Genomic DNA, 23249 nt, shown 5'->3' on the forward strand with positions numbered 1-23249 from the left:
ATACACAAAAATCAATTCAGGAAGACTGGACATAAAACATGGTAAAAGATTAATAAATTAGGCTTTTAAAACTAAAAACTTGCTAAAAAGATAACCTTCAGAGAGTCAAAAGTCAAGTCATATTATACCCAGGATGTGTACAAAATTCTTAAAATTATATAAAACAAAAGAGACAACCTAATAATAAAAAAAGGCAAGAAACTCAAACTGATAATTAACAAAAGAGGACAAATAAATACATAAAAGGTGCTCAACCTCATTAGTAATCAGGGAAATGCAGATTACACAACACTACACCACTACTGGAATGGGTAAAAATAAAAAGAATGAATTTATCAGGTATCAGTAAGGATGAGGAACAATGAGAACTCTAATAACACTGCCGGTGTTCCATTTTAGTAGATAATGTCAAACTGTTTTCTAAAGTTGATTATATGAATATAAGAACCCATAAATTCCACCCTGAATTATACCAAACAAAAATATGTGTGCACTAGAGGTATGTGCAAGATTACTCACAGCAGCATTATTCATAATAGGTGAAGAGTGCAAACTATCAAATGCTCATCAAGAGAATGGATAAATCCATTGTATTGCACTCATGTAACAGAATACTAAATAGTTTTGAAAGTGAAGTATAGCTATACTCAAAAACACAGAAGAATCTCACAAATCTAATGCTGACCAAAATAAGCCAGAAACCAAACCAAACCAAAACATAAGTAAACAAACATACTCTGTGATTCTATTTATATAAAGTTCAAGAATAGGTAATACTAAACCACAGTATTAGAAGTTAGAACAGAAGTTTCCTTTGGGGAAGAGAATGAAGGTGGTAATTGGGAAGGGGCATGAGTGGGGCTCCTGGGAGGCTGCCAATATTTTATTTTAGGCCTGGATGTTGGTTATACGGGTGTTTGCTTTATCATAATTCATTAAGTTATTCACTTGTTTTGGACAGTTTTCTGTATATAGTGAATAATTCAATAAAAAAAAAGTTGGAATGAAAAATACTACTAAATAAAACAACAAATACAATCAACCAGTCTGATCTGGGCGTAAGTCAAGTTTACGTAATATATATATATAATAAATCCCAATTCTGTAGAATTAGCTGAAGCTAAACATGCTGATTTTCAAGTAACTTTTAAATACCTTCATGTAGAAATGTCATATCTTTCTTGACAACGGGGTAGAGTGGAATAATTGGAGGCTGCATGCTTTGACTACTTAGAATATTTCTATACTTTGCCATGTTTCTAGATGGATCAAAAAGGTCTTGTAGATCTTGAAGGTGTTTCTCATACTTGCTTGGTAACTTTTCCCAAGTACCTCTGAGTCGTGCTACAGATGACAGGTTCAAGCCACTGCCAAAGATGAGAATAAAAACATTAATAAGGGACTTGGGGAAGAGAGAGGATTCAGGTCCGTAAAGTGTATATACCAACTTTCTCTAATAAAGCTAAAATAAGCAGGGACATATTTCAACGTGTTGAAATAAACAGGGGAGAACTATGAAAAAAAAATAAATAAAAGGGACTCGATCTTAAAACAAGGAAAACTTCTTTCAGAGGAACTGCATTACTTGCCTATAGTTGTACACCTATAGCCTTTATTTTATAGTTTGTAAGTGACAAATATAGTAATTCCATCAGACACTTAACCTAAAAAAAAAAAAACCAAGTATCACAATGTTTTTGTTTGTTTTACTTAGAAATAACTTTATGGGATATTATCTATTTGAAAGTGATTTAAGTAATGCTAAACACAACTGTTATATAATAACTAAGGCAAGTTCTGGGGCTGAAGAATCCTTCTTTCTCTGAAATTTTGTCCACTCATGTCCCTGATTCCAATATTTCCATATCCCTAGGTTCTAATCCTGTCTCTCAGGACTCTGTATATCCAATGTCTCCTTTCTACAAGATTTTAAACAAATTCAGCCCTAACTTGAAAAATAATTCAGGCCAATTAGGCTGCAACTTTTCCTCTTTACTTCTGTACTACCATCCCATATGTAGGCTGTCAGATTAGAACAGTGCCTCAGTTTTCTTACCAGTTAATCCCTCTTTTATTCTTAGCCACCTGATTTTTACCTACACCATTGTACTTAATTTTCTCTTGACTTCTGATTTTAAGATATGGACTTAAGATATCTTTGTTCCCTTTGCTTCTTAGAAACTGTCCCAAATAACTACAATGATGAAAAACAGAAATGCAAATTTCATCTCCACTGAGAGATATCTGTTAACTCTTGAACACATTAGAAAGGCTGCCAAAAAACAGTGAAGGTCAAATAGGAGTATGCAAAACACTGAAAAAGGATGTCTGCAGCTAAAGATCTCAATGAAAGCTGGTAAAGAAAAGTTGTCCAAAGCAGGTAACTCACCCTAAAGGCAAAAACAGCAATCCCCTATTTGGAACACCACAACAGAGTCCACAGGGAAAGTAAGATTAAAACAGTACACACAGTGAAAGAACATCTTGGTGAGAAGCAGTTTAACAGTGAGACAGGATAGAGGGGAGAAACTCTGAGCTGTAAGCAGCCCTAGAGCTGCCCATCTCCATTTGCTGAAAAGAAGTAAAGGGTAAAACACATACAAGCTCAATTCCTGCTAGCCTAGAAGACTGCCTTGGCTCCTCTTCCACATGTAACTCCTGCAAATGGTACAGGAAAACTCATGTCATTCAAAAAGAAGGAAGGAACACAGGATCCATAACAAGCTACTACAAGGAAAAACAAAAAATTAAAGAACATAAAGCAGAAAACTATTGCCAACAATCAAGAACTGGGACTAACCAATGACCTAGTCATGATTTCAAATGAATTAATAAAGTAAATAAAGAGCTTAATGCAGTGATATAAGAGCTCAGGGAAAATATGGTAAGAGAAGTTGATAAAAAAATTAACTAGTAAAGTTCAGAAAAGAAATGGAAGAAAAAATAAAACCAACACAGAAATGAAGGCGATGCCACATTGGAACCTACATAGCGGAAAAAAAAAGACACTGTTAAAATCTTGTGCAAGTGACATGGAAGAAAGGATTAAAAAAAGCAATCAATGGAAATGGACAGAGTTGAAAAGGACTAGAGACAACATAATGGATATGAAAGACAAAGGAGATCTAAAATCTGCATAATTGGTATCCTTGAAGAAGGAAACAAAAATAATGGAACTGAAAAATTATTCAAAGGGACAATTTGAGAAAACTTTCCAAAAACAAAAGAACTGAATCTACAGACTGAACAGGCACCATAGTTCCAGAGACTCTGATACAGAACTAAGAGAGATGTAGAAACATCCATGCAAACATAAATGACTTCAGAGACAAGGAAAGAATCTGGGGAGTAATCTCAAAAACTTGAATAGCTACATAAAATGCTAGTTGTGGAGCCACTGCCTATCAAGTTCCCAAGAAATAACATGTGAGACCAGAATTTTAAAACCAGACAAACTGTCATTGAAGTATGAGGGCAACAGAAAGACACTATGAATATGCTCAGGAAATATAATTCCCACAAGCCCTCCTTCAAGAAACGACTAGAAAACAAACATCAACCAAGAAATGATTGGAGAGTGACGTCAGCATCATGGCAGCATAAGAAGTCCCTTGTTTTATCCTCAACAAAAATTTAGGATCTATAAATGAACGGAAGTGCCTCTGTGGGAGTTGTGGGACTGAAGACCACATGCCAAGGAACCTTGGAGGAGCCTCGCTCACCAGTGTATCGGGTGATAGGCAGACTTCGGAACTGGTTGTGGAGCCTAGAGGAGACTATGAAGTGGTTCTGACCCCTCTCGGCTATGGTCTGAGAACACCTGCAGAACGCTGACTTGGGTGGTCACCTACAAACAAGAGAGCGTTTCTGGAAGACCAGATTTCCAGAGGAGAAGTTCCAGCACTCCACTGGAGTAAAATAAAACAAAACAAAAGAAAAAAAAAGAGTTTGGACACATTGGAGTAGGTAAAAGCAACAGCTTGACTTTGCTGGCATCACCCCTCCCCCATGGTGGTATAGCCTGAAGCTGAACCAGACAGTCTGTGATTTCTCCCACAGAGGAAAGGGAGACCCAGTAAGTGAATGCCTGGTTTTCCCAGCTGTGTGGGACGATACCAAAGACACTCATTTCTCTCTTGCAGCATCCAGAGCATTAAAGTGGGAGCTCTAGGAATAGGAGGAGGGAGCAGATCAGGAAAGCAGCATATACGATTCCTGGAGGGCATTAAAGGGACACAGTTCCTACTGACGGCCTCTGGACTCCAAGAGGAAGGCCGCCCAGGAGCCACAGGAAAAATCTCTCCTGCAGATACCTCCAAATGACCCACGGGCACCTGCAGCACACCACGTACCAAACCCCTACCTCCCCCAACTCTGCTGCTGGCTTCCTGTGGGGGGTCCCAAGAGCCAGCTCTGGTAGAGAGGGAGCATGCACAGAAAACAGGCCAGAGTCTGCAGACAAAGTAGAAACTACAAATCTGAGCTGCAATGCCACCTTCAGGAAAACAAAAGAGAGGCTATCAGTTGCTAACATGGTGCACCATAGCATCGAGAGAAGACATACAAGCTTCAGAATTCTCCCACATGAGGGAGCAAGAAGCATGGAGCTGGTGTATCCATACAACATACGAGAAAGCCTCAGAATCTGTAGCACGACTGTTGAGAGGTATTTTTTTCCCCCTGAAGGCAGCTAGTAAAAATTAGAGGAGGTGACTGCTATTTCAAATGCAAAAAAAAGCAATGCAAAGCTCCAAGTAACACGAAACATTGAGGAACCATGACATCACCAAAAGACATGGGGATTGATGATTTACCTGATAAAGAATTCAAAATAGCTGTTTCAAGGAAACTCAATGAGTTACAAGAAAACACAGAAAGACAATTCAGTGAAACTGGGAAAATAATACACGATCAAAATGAGAAATTTAACAAAGACATAGAAATCACAAAAAAGAACCAAACAGATATTCTGGAGCTGAAGAAGTCAATGAATGCAATGAAAAATTTAAGAGGGAGCATCAACATCTGAGTAGACCAAAGAGAAGGGAGAATCAATGGGATAGAGGACAGGAACTTTGAAATAACCCACTTTGAGGAGAAAAAAAGAATGGAAAAGAGCAAAGAAAGCCTACGTGATCTGTAGAAACCATCAAAAACACCAGTAGCTGAATCATTGGAATTCCAGAAGAAGAAGAGAGGGAAAAGGGGGCAGAAAGTCTGTTGAGAACTTTCCAAATCTGGGGAGATATCTGGACATCAATTTATGAAGGAACACAGCATGAAAGTAAAAAAGGAACAAGAGTATTACAAAACAGCCGGAAAACCATTAATAAGATGGCAGTAGTAAGTCCTTACATATCAGTAGTTACTCTAAATGTCAATGGACCAAAGCCTCCAATCATTCAGCACAGAGTGCCTGGATAAAAAAACAAGACTCAACTATGTGCTGTCTACAAGAGACTCATTACAGCTTAAAGGACACACATAGACTCAAAGTGAAGGGATGGAAAAAGATATTCCATGCAAGTGGAAACCAGGAGAGAGCAGGAATAACTACATTTATATCAGACAGAATAGACTCTAAGCCAAAAATGGTAAAAAGAGACAAAGAAGGTCATTATATAATGATAAAGAGGTTAATTCATCAAGAAGGCATAACAATCATAAATATATACCCACCCAACATTGGAGCACCTAAATATATTAAGCAAATACTAATGGACCTGAAGGGAGAAAGAGACAATACAATAATAGTAGGGGACTTCAATACCCCACTTTCAGCAATGGATAGATCATCCAGACAGAAAATCAACAAGGAAACGTAGAACTTGAACCATACTTTAGAACAAATGGACCTAACAGATATATATAGGTCATCTCATCCAACATCAGTAGAATACACATTCTTCTCAATCATGCATGAACATTCTCCAGGACAGATCATAAGATAAGCCACAAAACAAGTCTTAGCAAATTTAAGAAGACTAAAACCATACCAAGTATCTTTTCTGACCACAATGGTATGAAACTAAGAATTAACAACAAGGGGAAAACTGGAAAAATCTACAAATATGTGGAAATTAAACAACACACCCTTGAATAACCACTAAGTCAAAGAAAAAATCAAGAGAGAAATAAAAAAATATCTCTAAACAAAGGAAAATGGATATACAATATACCAAAACCCATGGGACGCTGCAAAAGCAGTTCCAAGACAGACGTTTATAGTGATAAATGCCTATATTAAGAAACAGACCTCAAATAAGTTACCTAACTTTATACATCAAAGAACTAGAAAAAGAAAAACTCAGACCAAAGTTAGGAGAAGAAAAACATAACAAAGATCAGAGCAGAAATAAACAAAATAGAGGCCAGAAAAATAATAGAAAAGATCAAAGAAACTAAGAACTGGTTTTTTGAAATGATAGATTGACAAACCTTTAGCCAGACTAAGAAAAAAAGAGAGAGAACTAAAAAAAAAATAATAATAATACTATTTAATTCCGGGCAGAACTGATTGATTCACCTGTGTCATCTCTGCCAAAAAGTTAATATGTCCTTTATATTCTTTGACATATTTTAATATAAAATGTAAGATAAGAATACAAAGCAATTAACTTTACATGAACTATTGAAAATGTGTATAATAAAATGTTCCTTATAACAAAACAAACCTCTTAACCAAAGCAAAGCCTCTTAACCAAATCCTAGGCCTTCCTTATACTGGTATCTTGGGGCTACTGTCTACCACCTTCTTTCAAATCACTTTCTAAGGCTTTAATGACACTATCATAACTGTGCTATTCTACTATCTATTGTATTGATCCTCTATCTCTTGGCTAGACTCTCTTCTTTACCCCCACACCGAAGATGGTCACCAGGTACGGTTTTTAGCCCTCTACCATTTTCCTTCTACACTCTCTTTCTACACAGAGCTCTCTCTTGGTGTGAATCAATTTTCTTCATGGAGTACTCCAAAATTGAGCCTGTTTTCAAGTTCTTTACTCCATGCTTCCTGTACAAATAGTTTCAATTTCCAGCCTTCTAAGTGTTCATCAGTGGCATCTTTATTCCTCTATTTTAGACCCAGGTGTTAAAAACTGTGAGGTTGGTTGTGTAATTCCTGTGTTTTATAGATGAGAAAACTGGTTTTTAATTTTCCATTGACACACTGCTACTACACGGGAGAGGGAGGATTCAAACTCAGGTGCAGCTGACTCTAAAGGTCACTATGTTAATCTCTATTCAATACTCCTCTAAGAGTGTCTAGCTCAATGGCAGCCACTGGTTAACTTCATAAAGGAGTTCTCTATTACCATGACAGATTTGTGATTAAAAAGTCCCTATAAATATTCTACTTTTATCCCATGTGAGTATTAGGAACAAATCATAATTAAATTCTGTGGGGGTGTACGTAGATGGGATTGGTTAAGGTGGACTTATGCTGCTATATATAAGTGCATGGCCTTATAAATGGACCAAACTACAACTACCCTTCACCTTTAATAGACTTGCTTTAAGAGGAATCCCTCTGTTGATCAGCGATGTGCTGGATGAGGGTCAGAAAATAAATTACCTACATTGGCTTCTCATAATGAATGAGGAGAAGGAAGAAGAGTCCCAGTAGCTTATGTAACTGTTCACACTTCCTGGGCTTATAAACTTCGAAGGACTTGTATAATTTTAATAGCCTACCTTGCTTGAGCAGCAACACACCCAGTGATACCTCATGTAGTGCCTGGGAAATAGGAAGAGCTCACCAAATGGTTGCCATTATTATTATTGTTGTTGTTGTTTCAAAATAGCAGTTTTAAGTTAGAGTATCAATACAACACTGCGATTTTTCAATGCCGAATTACAGTGAGGCAGGTGCTAAAAGATGCAGAGTATAGAAATCTGATGATAAAGACCAGCTGCTGGGCACACATCCAAGGCGGGTATAATCCATCAAAGGGGGAGAAAGGAAGAAAAATGGGAAGGCAGTCACCCATAGTCACCAAAAAAATTTTTAAGTGACAAAAAGATGGAAGAAACAAAAAAGAGAAAAATCCAGTATCACTAGAATGGAAAATATGTTAAATTTAACAATACTTTAGTAAAAATATATTAATCGAACTTTTCTTCTCCTAGTCATTTAACACCTAAGCAGAAAATCAGCTCCATGTCTAATATCATGACAAAACCATACACAAACATTTGTAAAAACTTACCTTATTATTGCAAACATGGAATTGAAGTTCTTACATTCTCGACAATGAAGTGCAATTTTAATAAAATGCTTAATAAGCTTCATTCGTTTAAGCTGATTTGATTCAGTTAAAATCTCTGAGGCAACCCAGAATGTCTCTTGGTTTACAACGTCCTCAAACTCTTTCAAGTGAGTATTTCCTGTTTTGGAATCTAATTTAAAAAGGTCATCAATGTATTCAGTAGGCTCAATATTACGAAACAAATCAAAGTCCCTCATTGACAGCTGAGTGGCCACCTCAATGGTACTGAGCTGAAGCATGGATAATTGGCTTTCTTTAACTAGTTCTTGAGCATCTTCATCTGAACATAAGGTTTCTGTTTCCATGTTATTTTTTAAATAATACCTAAAAGGAAAAAAATTGTTTTTATAAGTGATTTCACATTTATAAGATCACTTTCCCTCTTTGTTACTGTTGTGAAAATATCATTATACTGTTAATAACTTATTGCCAAAAATGTTAGCAGAGTCTTCACTTACAGATGATAATGGAAAATTAACATTTTAAACGAGAAGACTTTAAAGTTGTCCTGTTATTCTGCTATTTAACATCTATTTTAAAGAGTAAAAATAATTTGGTTATGCTATGAATTTAACCATTTTATTGAACTACTCACACAACGTGTGAACAATCGTATGTATATTCTTGAGGACAAAAGTTGTATGAGGGCTCCAAGAGGGTATCTGACACATAGTAGGTACCATATAAATATTTGTTCACGGACAGCATGAATAAACACCTCAATCAAGACTGTTTACATCTCTATTCAGAACTTGTTACTGCACTCATTTCCTTCCTTATTTCTAAATTTCCAAGAGAAGGAAAGAAGAATAAAACCCATAAAGGAGGGGGAACTCTTCCACCAATGGTTTCTCCCTTGTTAAATACAAAAACCTCATTCCAGCATGGATCAGGACCATTAAAAAAACCTTCATTTTTCTTTCTTCTTCTTCCCTTTTTTTTTTTTTTTGGTGAGGAAGATTAGCCCTGAGCTAACATCCGTTGCCAATCCTCTTCTTTTCGCTGAGGAAGATTGGTCCTGAGCTAACATCTGTGCCCAACTTCCTCTATTTTATATGCAGGATGCCTGCAACAGCATGGCTTTGATAAGCGGTGCATAGGTCCATGCCCAGGATCTGAACCTGCAAACCCTGGGCCGCGAAAGCAGAGGGCACAAACTTAACCACTATGTCACCGGGCCAGCCCCATTTTTTTCTTTCTTCTTTTCAGATCAACAATTCTATGGCACTTAAAAGCTAAGAGACAGGTTTCACAATTGTGAAGCATCTTGCACAGGGCTGACGCTAGGGAAAAGAGGTAACATATTATATCACATGTAGCTTTTACTTCATTCTTTTCTAATATACAACTTGATCTAAGCCTAAATTTGTCTCCATCTATTTTTTACTGTCAAGGAACTATATCTCTTGTTCTTCAGCCTTTTTACTGTTCACATGCCTAAGAGAATACCATAAATAATAGCATTGAGACTCATTATACTATAGACAATAAAATTATGTCTAACATTTATAGAGTGTGTTGTGTTTAATAACATTTAATACTTATAACATTCCTATAAGGTAGGTTCTATTATTATCACCCTCATTTTGCTGATGAGGAAATTCAGGTGCAGAGAAACTAAGTAACTTGCCCAAGGTCACACAGCCAGAGTTGGCATTTGATTTTGGGTAGTCCGGCTCCACGGTCTATGCTCTTAACCACTATGTATAGCCAGCAAAGCACAGATAACCCACTATCTCTTTACAGCAACCATGATGGGTGGTCATTTTAAGGTTTCCAAGGATCTCATTCTCTATGTGAATCTAGGCTCACTAAAAAGATTACATTATTTTCAGAGAAAATCACCAGAGTAAAGAACAAATGTACTACAAAAACAATCTTTTAGTTGATCAAATAATTTTCAGAGCACATTTTAAAAAATTTAAAAATTTTCCTGCATATTCATAAAAGGAAAACTATTTAGAAAAAGAATTGTGAAAATTATGGCTTCTTTTGCCTGAAGTACATATTGTTCATATTAAAAACAGATTTATAAATTAATACATACACACTCAGATACATATAAAGATATATATCATTTAGTTTCCTTCTCTGTAAAAAACAGATTGGACTACATCAGTGGTTCTGAGACTACTTTAGTAAGAGGGCTAAAATACTTTAGCAAGTTGTCCTCCCTTTCCTTCTCCCACTTTTGGGTAGCCCTTACTAGTGCTAACACTCTAAGATTACATTTATTACATGATTATGGAGACAGGAAAAGGTGAAAAAAGAGAAATTCTACTTTAATTTTAGAGAGAACTCAGTGGCCCTAAAACATGATATTTCTAGTTAAAATATCTGTTTTAACGCAGAATCTTCAAAAACACATCTAGAAATAAGTACATTCGCTAATAAGCACATTCACCTTCCATTGAGCTGAATTCTATCAGCTAACTTGGAGAACTGGTCTGGAAGTCTTCGCTGTTTTATGACACCCTCAGGAGTAACAGAAACTTCACAGAGAGAGTACGTGTCAGATGCACCAGTCAAACCAAATTCATGAACAGCATGACAAACAACTTCTTTAGCTGTAGTGTCTTTACTGATGATAATGTAGCAACTTTGTTGATCTGCTTTGAAAACTCTTATAACTTGATCAGGAATATCTATATAAATACAAAAATGTGCCTTGTTATTTTTGAAAAAATTACTTTTAAACTCTTTGAAAAGCAATCTGGAACACAATGATCCCTCTAAACAATGAAATATATATTTCTATTTCAGGAGGTTAACAGACATCACTGTTGCATTTACTGATAAATAAATCTATCTATCTTTTCAGGTGACAAAATACTAATACATGCTCACAGAAAAACAAAGAAAAAGATAAAAATTAGGGTCCACAAAAAAATTTGGAATCCACAATTTTTTTCATTTATTATAAACATTCTGATGTCATTAAATATTTTTCTAAAAACAATTTTTTATGGAGGCATAGGATTCCATAATATGTATATTTTTTAATTATCCAAACCCTTAATGATGGACATTTAGGTTGCAAACCATTTCCTTTATTATAAATAACATTATGATAAATAATCTGCACACCCCCGCCCAAGTAGATAAACCTTTTCAGGCAATCTGATTATTTCCTTGGAGAAAATCCAAAAAAAGAGAAATGCTGAGTTAGATGGCATGCATATTTTTAAGGTTTTTGAAATACACTGCCCAACTGTTCTCTAGAGAGATTATAATATTTTCTAATCCTAGCGTAAAAAGAGCAATTTTAGTCACACTCTTATCAAAACTCTGTAATAAATTTTTCCCCTCCATTCTGAAAGCCCTATGCTTTTCCTCCCTCCAAAAATAGGTCATTATTTTATATTTCATTTCTTTGGTTACTGGTGAGATTCACTGGTTTAATGAACCATCAGTATTCCGTCTTTTTTAAAATACTTTTTGGTATTCTTTATGCTTTTTCCTACTGAATTATACTAGATACCAACACTTAGTCTACTATAAAGTGATATGTGTTTTCACAGTTTTTATATTCTATTTACTCATTTTAATGCAGGAAAATTTTAAATATTCATGTGGTTAAATTTCAGACTTTCCCTCTGTGATTTCTGCTACTAATAGATAAATCCCACCTCAAGATAAATGTACATATGATATGCACATGTAAATAATGATATTTTCTATTCCATTTTCTTGTTATACGACATTGTTCTAAAACTTCCAAAACAATATTCAATATGATCACAGTGGGTTAATTTTTATTATAATTAAATGTAAGTGAAAAGTGATTTGGCAGCATGAATTTTTTGTTATAAAAATTTCTTTTTTTTAAATTAGGAAAACGTATTTTTGTAGATTTTTTGTGTGTATGTGATGACTGAAGTTGGGGTAGACTGGGGAGATTTTGGTGGCTCAAGTAATTGTATACTGTTTGTCTAGCATTACCTTCTTATATACACTGTTAACTTTTATAAAAAAGAAAAATTACAAATTTGTCTCAAAACCATTTGAGGTATAATTCTGGCCAAAGGAAAGACACGAGTAATGAGATTGATGTGGCTGGAAATAATTTCAGAGAATCAGCTATCCCCCGCATCCTGCCCCCACCCTGGCCTCGCCCCCGAGGCTGAGGACACAGAAAGACAGAGACTAGCTTCCAGGACTGGAAGATTCAACTGAATATATTTGGAAGGAGTCTTAGCTAACAGCTGTTGAATGTTCTGGGTCCACTGTCAAGTTGGAAGCTGAATGCTCATCTATTCAGGTTCCTTTTGTAAGATGTATGCACCAAACTGCCTTTTTTTTTTAAATAATTTTTATTTATTTATTTTCCCCCCAAAACCCCAGTAGATAACTGTATGTCATAATTGCACATCCTTCTAGTTGCTGTATGCGGGACGCGGCCTCAGCATGGCCGGAGAAGCAGTGCGTCGGTGCGCGTCCGGGATCCGAACCCAGGCCGCCAGCAGCGGAGCGTGCGCACTTAACCGCTAAGCCACAGGGCCGGCCCCAAACTGCCTTTTCTTGATGTATGCAAATATTTGAGTCACCAAATGCCTCTTGTTCGTTCGTATTTCTCTGCAATGAGTCAATCCTTAGGGTGCTGACAGCACCATCAGGTTTCTAAATCTACAAGGCTTAATTAAGGTCAGACTGTTTTATGATCCACAAAAATCAGAGATGCTTCTCTACCCTGGGCTAGAAAATGACTGCAAGCAGACAAAAATTTCAGTTTGCCAAGAGAGATACTGGACAAAAGGGTTTCATTATCTCTTAACTCTAAAAGGTCAAACACCATACTATTACCTGTATTGTTCCTACCCTCTTTACAAAATTAGGCCTTAGTGGTCCAGGGCTCTAATATTGGATCAGCTTACTAGATCCTTGGAGGCTGAGCCTCAGCCAGCAGGCCTGGCTGATCTTGAAGGAACAGGGAGATGTCCTGATCCCTTCTATTAATTTCTTCAGAGAAATTTATTCATCAAGACAGACTGGGAATTTGCACACATTTCATTTTCTCTTCTCTTGCTGCCAACATACTATAACATCTTCTGAGAAGGAACACAGAGTTGTGTATCTTGCTCAACAGTATAAAAAAATCATACTCTGTTAAAGCCATTGTTTCCCATGCAAAGGACAAACTGTTATATAGTCACATAAGATATATTCAAGCATCATAATTGGGTACCTCTAGAACAGATTCGCAAATGGGATTATCCAAAGGGTACTCCATAACCCAAACCTTGATGAATTTGCCAAGGTAATAAATGCCATCTTGGAAATCCATTTGAGAGACATTAGAGGAAAAAATTTCTCCACACTGATGCCAGTATAAACCTCTTTTTCTATTTTAGAATGGTTACACACATAATACATACATATTCTTTACAAATATTTTTGTTGCTAGTGGGAGAACATCATAGATGCCAAACATAATACCTGGCACATGGCAGACACTCAAATGTTAATTGATTAGATGAATGGTAAATATAAGGTTAGCATAAAGTTGAATCAAGAAGGAGAAATGATGTAAGCATGTCAAATTTTAGGTATGAAGCTAGAATGCACGTAAAAATTTAATCCCAGAGGGCAAAATAGACATTTAAAAAGAATCTTGGAGGAATACAGCATTTATTAATTTTATGATTTATATTTCATTAATAAAATTCTTATATAAAAGGTAAATGAATTCAAGAATAGGAATCTCAGATATCTGGACTTTCAAAACAAAAGGCAAAATTTCTAGAGTGCTAACTATAATATCACAAGAGTAAAATTAAATAATGAGATACCTCAAGGATGCATGTATTGACCATGAGATTACACTAAAAATGGGAGAACTTTTTAGGTATTTAAGATGATCCTAAAAAACCCCAAAAGACTACCTTTTCATTCTGCTTTAAACTGTTAATCGATGAACAAATATTTATGGAGTGCCTGTTATGTGTCAACAGTGTTCAGGTGATGAAGATACAGTAATAAATGAGATGGACAAAGTCTCTGCTCCCAGGGATTTGCTTATATTCAAGAGAGTAGGTGGTGGTTCAAGGAAAGACAGACAACCAAGTAAATAAGACAACCCATACAGTGAAAAGTGTCACAAAGAAAACACAGGGTAGTAGTATAATGGTACAGATCAAGGATTGGCAAACTTGCTCTATAAAGGGTCAGACAGTAAATATTTTAAGTTTTGTAGGCCAAGAGGCAAAATAGATGATATTTTGTAGGTACTTATATAACAGGAGAGAAAACAAATTTCCACAAAACTTTTTTTTTTTTTTTAAAGATTTCATTTATTTATTTTTTCCCCCTAAAGCCCCAGTAGATAGTTGTGTGTCATAGCTGCACATCCTTCTAGTTGCTGTATGTGGGACGCGGCCTCAGCATGGCCAGAGAAGCAGCGCGTCGGTGCGAGCCCGGGATCCGAACCCGGGTCGCCAGCAGTGGAGCGCGCTCACTTAACCACTAAGCCACAGGGCCGGCCCTCACAAAACTTTTAACAAAATTCAAAATATAATAATAATGCAAACATAAAACATGTAAAGATATGTAAACACAGAGGTGTAGGCAACACTATAAATGTCCATTAGAAGGGGACTAGTTAAATGTAATGCTATCAGCTGTTTAAAAGCTTTTGGTAGAACAATACATTCTGATACAGAAAAGTATTCAAGGTACATTGCTAAGTAAAATGGGCTAAGTGGAGGAAAATTATAGTATATCATCTGGGGTGAAGGCAATGGTACACACATTTTTTTCCACTGAAATTTGTGGAAGAATATATGAATAAATGAACAACTGTTAATCGGAGGGAATGGAGACTTTTATATTCTATCCTTTCTCTGCAGTTTGATTTTTAAAAAATTACAATTACATGTGCCTTTATAATCAAAAATTAATTAAAATAACTCAGCCTTGCAATGCAGAAAAAAACTTGAAGTTTACTAAAAATTTAAGAAATCAAATAAAAGGTCTGTGCTATTAAAATGAAAAAGAGTAAGCAAAAAGTTGCACATGCAGACTCAGAAAACAAAACTTCAATTTCAAAATCCTTTTAGCCACACTCCCAATCTTTTTAGGCCTCATCTTATATTAGGTCAAAAATTCCAAAAAAAAACTTTTCACAAGTTATAGAATAGTAAGTATACTCTGATTCTATGAGTATAAAAACATATATATTCAAAGAAAATGACTAAAAGAATATACAACAGTTTATACTGGCAACTTTATAAGTGTATCCGATAGGAAAGTTCTGCTTCCTACTTCATTGAATTCTGTATCATTTGACTTTTAAAAAAATAATAAAATGCTACATACAAACATAAGCACTAGAATACAATCTTCAAGATACTTACAGTAAAAACCAACAGCTGTAGGCAGCAAAAACAAAGCAAAACCATAAAAAGTCAGCAATCAAAAGTAAACTATTTAACAGTTCTGTAGCTTTGTCCCCACTTTCTAATCATAGCTTAAACACACAGTATAAACACGGCTGGATCAACATTGATAAGTTAATCAAACTTAGCTGATGTCATATATGTATTGCAATACACATACGTGACGTACACAGCTAATCTAAAATTCAGTGCTGTCATATACAATTTAAGGGGCTAAGTTTGGAATTAAATGGTAATGAATATTTTATTCAACATAAATATAAATGGCACTATAAAAGGCCTTTCATAGTTGCACATTTTAGGGTTTAAAAATATGATTTATAAGTTAAATACCTATCTTATATGTGTTCATTTATACTGCTGATGTGGACACAGGCTGCAGACTGATTTTCTCTGAATAGATTTTAAAAGTGCACTTGCAGTTTTTTCAACATGCTTTCAATGAGAGAATTATGCAATCAATCTGAAATCAAGCTGAGTAGCACTCCTCTTCAGAGATCTGAATTTCAGTGCCACGGGGCTTACAGTTTCTAAATTTTAATGATTTCAACCTTTTCCCTTTACTCCCCCAGCTAAATCCCCAATTTGCTTCTCTCTCTCCTCTCCCTACAACCTATCCCTTACTCCTTCAGCCCCACTTCTACATATGCCTATGGCAAAAAGACTGCCACAAAAATAAAAAATAAATCTATAAATCATATGCCCCTAAACACTTGTCTTATGAAAGTATGCATATTTAGTTTGTGCTCTGGTAGCATGAAAATATTTTACTTGTAAGAAGCACCGCTGTGCAACACATACCCACAGACTTGGAAATAAATTCCCATGCTGCTTATATGACAAGCAATATAAGAGAGACAATGAAAATATGCTAGAGATTTCTGGAAAAGGAGGGACTGATTCTGCAGCAGAGCAACCTGGGCTTCCCAGATGAGGTAACATTTGAGTTCAGCATTGAGGAATAAGAAAAAGTTCACGAGATACGCAGGGAGAGACCACCACAGGAGGCAACCAACATGGACAAAGAGAGCGAGTTCTGAAGGTACATGCCATGCTCAGGAAAGATGGATGAGGTGACAATGTGGAAAACGGCAGAGCAAAAGGGGGTTTATAATTATGTCTTGAAAACTGGACACCGACAATTATTAAGTTATCGTCTTTAGGTTCCTAAACCACTCGGCCTTGCCAAGATGGGGCTGAGACTCTGCAAACCACATTTTTTCTTTGTCAACTGACTCTCTCTTAGGTTCTGTCAAAAACGGGCACCAGAGGTAAACTGGAAGGTTAGATGAAGAAGAGCCTTGCTGCTCCATTTTTTCTTGTGGGCTTTTTGTTCCTGTATCACCCCAGCAACATTTTCTTCACCCTGCTAGCGGCATTTCTTTCACGTACCAGACGCTGAATCCAATTTGCAGTTTTCCTACCTCTGTGATACCTCAAGTGTTTGTTTTTTTAACGCTTTTAAAAAGGCAGTTAACTTTATACCTTGGTAACAATACCTTATACTAACTTCTGATCAAATATCTGGAATGGTTTCTATCTCTTGACTGAACCTTGACTAATATAGAAATCACTAGAAATTTCTAAGCAAAGCAACGACTCATTAAAATCTTTGTTCTAGAAAGAACACTGGTAGTCACAAAGAGAGTAAGATGTGTCAAAGACAGATTACTGTGTTTAGTAATCTCTCTAGTGGTTAAGAGGCACTGAAACAAAAAGGAAGAAACAATGTGCAGAATGACTTTTGTTAAACTGCGTTTTTATGTTATATCCTAGAGTTTTTATTTAAGTTACTATAATAAAATATAAACTTTACTACTACACTTATATGTACTCCTTTCTAATACTGAGATTTATGTAATTGAGTTTCCTCCCTTTTTATATCAGCTGCTAGGAACTTCAGTATAAAAAATAAAGCTGAATTACAACAACGTCGATCTTCGTAGAGTTATTTTTTTTCCCTCCTCTCCTTGGACCCAATTATATATTTCAGTTCTTAATTGTGTGTATCTTTTACTGAAAGCCATCTCAAATCCTCTCAAGTGATGGATATATAAATAATTCTTCAAAGTCTAAGTTTTTCTTCCTTGTAATGAAATTTTAGATTACATAGTTAAATGACAATTTCTGCCTCCGGGCATGAATAGATGCAGAAAAATTAACTTGATGTCCCACAGTGAAAGTATGAACACCAATGAAAAAGACGATATAGTACTTTAATTAATAATACATGACAAAAGCAACTTTAGCCTCAGGTGTTGAGGGGGAAATCAATGTTTCTAGAAAATTACTAACACATTTCTGTACATCACAGAGGAAGATAAGTGAGGCCATTTATATTAAAATAATGTATCTCTGCTTGCATTCCACTGCTTGGAGTAGGCTTACCAAGAGATACCTAAATGTAATCTCTTTTCTATGTACTTTTATTTCATATTGGAGGAAGAACCACTCCAGTTTAGACAAGAAGACATAATCTTCTTTTTAGCTTTTTGCATTAAGTTATAACCTGGAGGTGAGATAAGAGGGCTGCAAGCAAATCTAGTATTTGTTGCACAAGGCTCAACCACCTATTTATCCATTTGGTACCAACATGGCTACATAAAATCACAAACAAAAATTACCTGCAGGATTGGAAAAATCCAACATGCTGGTGGTAGGCTGCAGGAGATCAGGGCTGCTGGAGGACAGTGTTCCAGGAATAGGCATTATAGCCAGACTGTGCCTACAGTGTCTTGTTCCCACAATGCTGTCATCTTGTGACTGGCTCAGGCCTCCATCACTTCAAAAAAAGTCATATATCACTTTGAAGTACTTGAGGGTTCTTAACAGTAAACATTTCTGTTCTCTGTGCACTCAGGCATAATAGAACCAATTCAAAGTGGTGATTTTAAAAATCAGATTGAAATATTACAGCAATTTAAAAAATAAGGACAATTGTAATAATGAAAATGACAATAAAATATTTTTAACAATTACATTCAAAATTTAACTTATACATCTAAGTAATTCTACTACATCATAGAGAAACAGTCCTATTTAGTTTCTGCTGATTTTGGTAGAGAAACTGAACCTGAGTGTTTAGAGAGCCCTTGAGATCCGCCTAGTTTCACTGGACACTAATATATGTACCCAACAATGCAGAGCCACACCACAGCAAGGTTCTCTCCCTTAACAGAAAAGCCTAGTGACCTTGTAGGCAAAGGATAGAGTGGGTCTAAATCCAAACCAAAAATATGGCAGTTTGTAGAAAACAATGGAGCCAGGTTCGAGTGACAAAATAAGAGAGGTCTTCAAACATAAGAACAACCTGAGAATTGCCCAAACCAGCAAAAGGGAAAAGATAACAGGAGGATGACACAGAGAATAGCAACAAACAACAATGTGAATATGTGACAAATAGAAAAGAGAAGGAAAAAGCGGACCAGAAATGAAAATAGAAGAAAAAGAATTTCATAGCCCCTAAAGCTTATTCTAAGGGCACAATATTTCTTCTGTGATCTCTCAAGTCTAATTATTTGGCTGTTCCCTAGATGAAAACATCAAAACCAGAGCAGAAAGCAAGCTGTCTAAAGTTAATTCCCTTTAAAGGTTTCAAAAACAAGTATTAATTATATGGCTATGTTTAAGAAAATAAAACATTCTTCCTTTAAAATATTTTAGAGGTGTTACACAGGCAACTCTAAACCCATTGAAGAGAAAAAATCAAAACAAAGAAATATAACTCTCCCACTTAAGTTTTAGATACCCCCAAAAGTCCTATAAAACATAGGATAAGTGAAACAGTCCTACACAAACACAGGATAGCAATGAACAAAAGATTTCCATCAACATCAACAACCAAAATACCACTTAGAAATCTAAGGGTTGTGCTTATGTTAAAACCAAGGCTTTAGGTTAATATGAACTCTTATCTATATTTTATTCAACGCAGCACTGTACTCAGTACTTGCTACACATACAAACAGAGGTATCACAGAATACTTACCCATTATCATAAAATGGATTAAGGTATGTCTTAAAAATGAGCGATATGGGATACATCTAGAATGTTAGGAGTAAAAAATAGGATTTAGGCAGATTAGGAAACTATGCAAGATGGAGCGCAGAGGACAGTTAAATAAACAGCTAAAGAACTGCTAATAGCCAGACAAGGAAGACAGACCTAAGACGAGAGAGAGAGCAGATGAGTTAGGGAAAAGCATGAAGGCATGGAAGAGAGCAAAGATAAGTGTTTCAAGAGCAAGCTATGCCAGACAGACCTGGGTTATCAGCTGTGTGACCTCAGGGAAATTTCTTTCTGTTTCTGGACATTGGTTTCCTCATCTAAAAATGTGAATGATACTATCTATCCCTCAAGACTACTGTAAGGATTAAATTAGGTAATGTAGGTAATATTTTGGCACAGAGGAAAATAGGATTCCTATTTTTAAGAAGATAGTGAATTACTCTTACCAAAAGTAAAACAGATAGTACAAATGTAGGAAGAATAAACAATTCATATTGAAAAATAGTGCGGGGCAGGGTGGGTACAACAGGTAAAGGCACTAGAGAAACAGGAAATGTTTCCCTAGGGAGAGAAGGCAGTCTAATCTGAGAGATAAAGATAAAGGAAATATCTTACTTTGATAAGTAATTTGTCTTTATGTTAAACTGGTTCTTTATAATTAGGTGTGTATTCCTAAAGATCGGAGCTAAATGTTTTAAAGTTAGATAAGAGGAAAAAAGGAGGAGGGCTTTCACAGATATTTTACTTATAGTTTTTTAAGTAATTTGGCAACAATTTAAATTATGTAGAAAAAATATACAGATTTTTTAATACAACGTTTCTTTAATTGATTTTTGAAAACAAACTTGCCAAGTTTTAGACACAAAGGGTCAGGCAACTGAATTCAACAAAGCAAACTGCTAAAGAGATTAGCTGGTCCTACTAATAATCAAAGTAGAAGTAACTTTAACAATGTTAAAAAGTTACAATTTTGTATTAAAGGGAATTGGCTGCATCAGCTGCAGTAAGTTGGAATTTACTACAGAGAGTGAGAGAAGCACAAGAAAGACTAAAAGTCATTATCTCTCTTACTGATGTTATTTAACATTACTTCTGCTTTTTAATAAGCAATAGATATGACACTGCATGGTTATAATAATGTAAAGCTGGTTACAAATTTATGGTTATTAAGGTGTGAGCATGTATAAATGAAAACTATATTAATGTTATGTACAACTCATGCTATGACATGAATGAAATAGTATCTAATTGGCAAAATATCCATGCTTGTTTGGAAGCTGAACTGATAAAGCCCATTTGCAAATAATTATGTCATTTCTTACCAAAACAGTCTCCTGAGAAGGTGATGCAGTAACAAAAACAAGATAGTTTTGAAAAATTCCTCAATAATTCCCCAACACTAAACTTACTTAGAATAAAAGCATATTTGTTTCATATTATGACACTAAAAAGGCTGTGTAAATATCATCACTATGCAAATAAAAAATAATCCCAATATTAAAAGCAAACAAAGTATGCTGACAAGAAATGGGGAGAAAAAATAACTTCTGATAAGCAGTCTACTTCTGGGACTGTTACAATGAATAATATAAAGATGCTACTTAGGCAATTTGTTATTAAAGAAAACAAAATAAAAGCTGAGTGATTAAAAAAAGATAGGAGATCAGGTATCCTGAATTGTGAAATATTCTCAGGTCAATAAAAACCACAGCAAGTCTTAATTTACAGATGCTATTCAATATCAATAAATTTTTTTTCACTTTTAATTTTCAGGAGCATTCTTTCATTTTAAAATTATGTCATGGTTAGGGATTTGGGGAATTATCTATTCTTGTCTCAACTATTTGTTCTTTCTTTATGTTCGTTTTCTTTGCTCCTCTCTCAGACGCAGACATTCTTTCTTAAAGTACTTCTGTGACAATGCATCCTCTACTCTTAGAGAAGGGAGTGCCGCAAAAGGTAGAGACCAAGTGCCCCTTCCAAAGAGCCCTGGCACATAGGAGATGTCCAGAAATTGTGGAATTAAACTCATTACACTCTTTTTCAATCAAAGCAGAAAACTAAAAAAATATAGAAAACAAGCAAGCAAGAAAGGGAAAAAATTACCTATAAAACCACACTCTAGAGAAAACCACAATCCACATTTTCCCTTCTAGTCACTTTTACGGTATATAGCACAATTTATTTAACCAATCCCTTGTAGCTGGATATTTAGGCAGTTTCCAATTTTGTTTTTTTATAGATAATACTTCTAAGAACATCTGTATATAAATCTTCATCTAATTATTATTAGAAATGGAATTACTGAATCAAAGGTATGAACATTTTTAAAGCACTTAATAAAAAATCGCCCAACTGCTTTATAGAAAGATGGCATCATTTTATATTCCCACAGCAATCTGAGCTTATTATCTATCCTACCTTATTAATTCTGGCCCTGATAATTCTGTCAATCTTTGATGAAACAAACAGTATCCTATTTTAAATTGCATATCTTTGATTTATTATTGATGCAGACCATCTCTGCCTATTTTTCTATTGAAGTTTTAGCCATTTTTTTGTGTGTGTAGCAAAAGGGATTGTCTGAATTTATTTGTAATGATTAAGTGCCAAGAAATGTGACATATGTTCTCAAAAATGCAAAGTGGCCAGTCTGAAAGGTAAAATGACAAATCGGTTCTCTCTGCAAAATATGCTCCAGTAGAAAACATTTACGATTTTTTTTTTTTAATAATTTTATTTATTTATTTATTTTTTCCCCCGGAGTCCCAGTAGATAGTTGTATGTCATAGCTGCACATCCTTCTAGTACGTGGGACGCAGCCTCAGCATGGCCGGAGAAGCGGTGCGTCGGTGCGCACCCGGGATCCGAACCCAGGCCGCCAGCAGCGGAGCCTGCGCACTTAACCGCTAAGCCACGGGGCCGGCCCCACATTTACGATTTCTACTAAAATAATCTATTTTTTGGCATTTTTATGGCTGAAATTATTAGCATTTTACTTCATTGAAACATGTTTAGAAGAGATAGTTTAATATTAACTCCTGAAGGGCAGCATTTTATTTATGTTTGTATTTATAGCCAACAGCCTCCTGTTGGCACAAAGTAGAAAACTCAATAAATGCTTGTACACTGAGATGGGAAAAAAAAACAAAATTCCTTCTGAGTTTAAGTAAAACTATTTCTACTATAGCTTTCATTTTTTGGGGTACCAATATAAAGAAAGAATGCTTGAGGGCCGGCCCCGTGGCTTGGCGGTTGGGTGCGCGTGCTCCGCTGCTGGCGGCCCGGGTTCGGATCCCGGGCGTGCACCGACACACCGCTTCTCTGGCCATGCTGAGGCTGCGTCCCACATACAGCAATGAGAAGGATGTGCAGCTATGACATACAACTATCTACTGGGGCTTTGGGGGGAAAATAAATAAATAAATAAAATCTTAAAAAAAAAAAAAAAAACAAAGAATGCTTGAAAATACTCAAATGATGGTTCCCGGTCACCTCAATTTCCATGCCTCCTGCTGTAACCAAAAAGAGAAATCCAAGCGGAGTAACCAATTTCCACTCCCTGAAGGAGATACT

At 35.7% G+C, this 23249-nt stretch overlaps 1 protein-coding gene across 6 annotated transcripts in view; it reads right to left on the reverse strand.

Annotated features, from left to right (window-relative positions):
- The window catches only part of RAPGEF6 (Rap guanine nucleotide exchange factor 6), a 199394-nt gene that overhangs the window by 31777 nt on the left and 144368 nt on the right, over positions 1 to 23249 (reverse strand). For all 6 annotated transcript variants that reach the window (XM_058539966.1, XM_058539948.1, XM_058539958.1 and 3 more), the window contains 4 exons: positions 18289 to 18446; positions 10675 to 10915; positions 8211 to 8594; positions 1156 to 1367 (listed from right to left, as the gene is read on the reverse strand). In XM_058539966.1, the coding sequence (XP_058395949.1) occupies positions 1156 to 1367; positions 8211 to 8594; positions 10675 to 10915; positions 18289 to 18446 (995 nt within the window). The remainder of the gene's footprint in view (positions 1 to 1155; positions 1368 to 8210; positions 8595 to 10674; positions 10916 to 18288; positions 18447 to 23249) is intronic.

The sequence above is a fragment of the Diceros bicornis genome, chromosome 1 (genome assembly GCF_020826845.1).
Source record: "Diceros bicornis minor isolate mBicDic1 chromosome 1, mDicBic1.mat.cur, whole genome shotgun sequence".
NCBI lineage: Eukaryota > Metazoa > Chordata > Mammalia > Perissodactyla > Rhinocerotidae > Diceros > Diceros bicornis.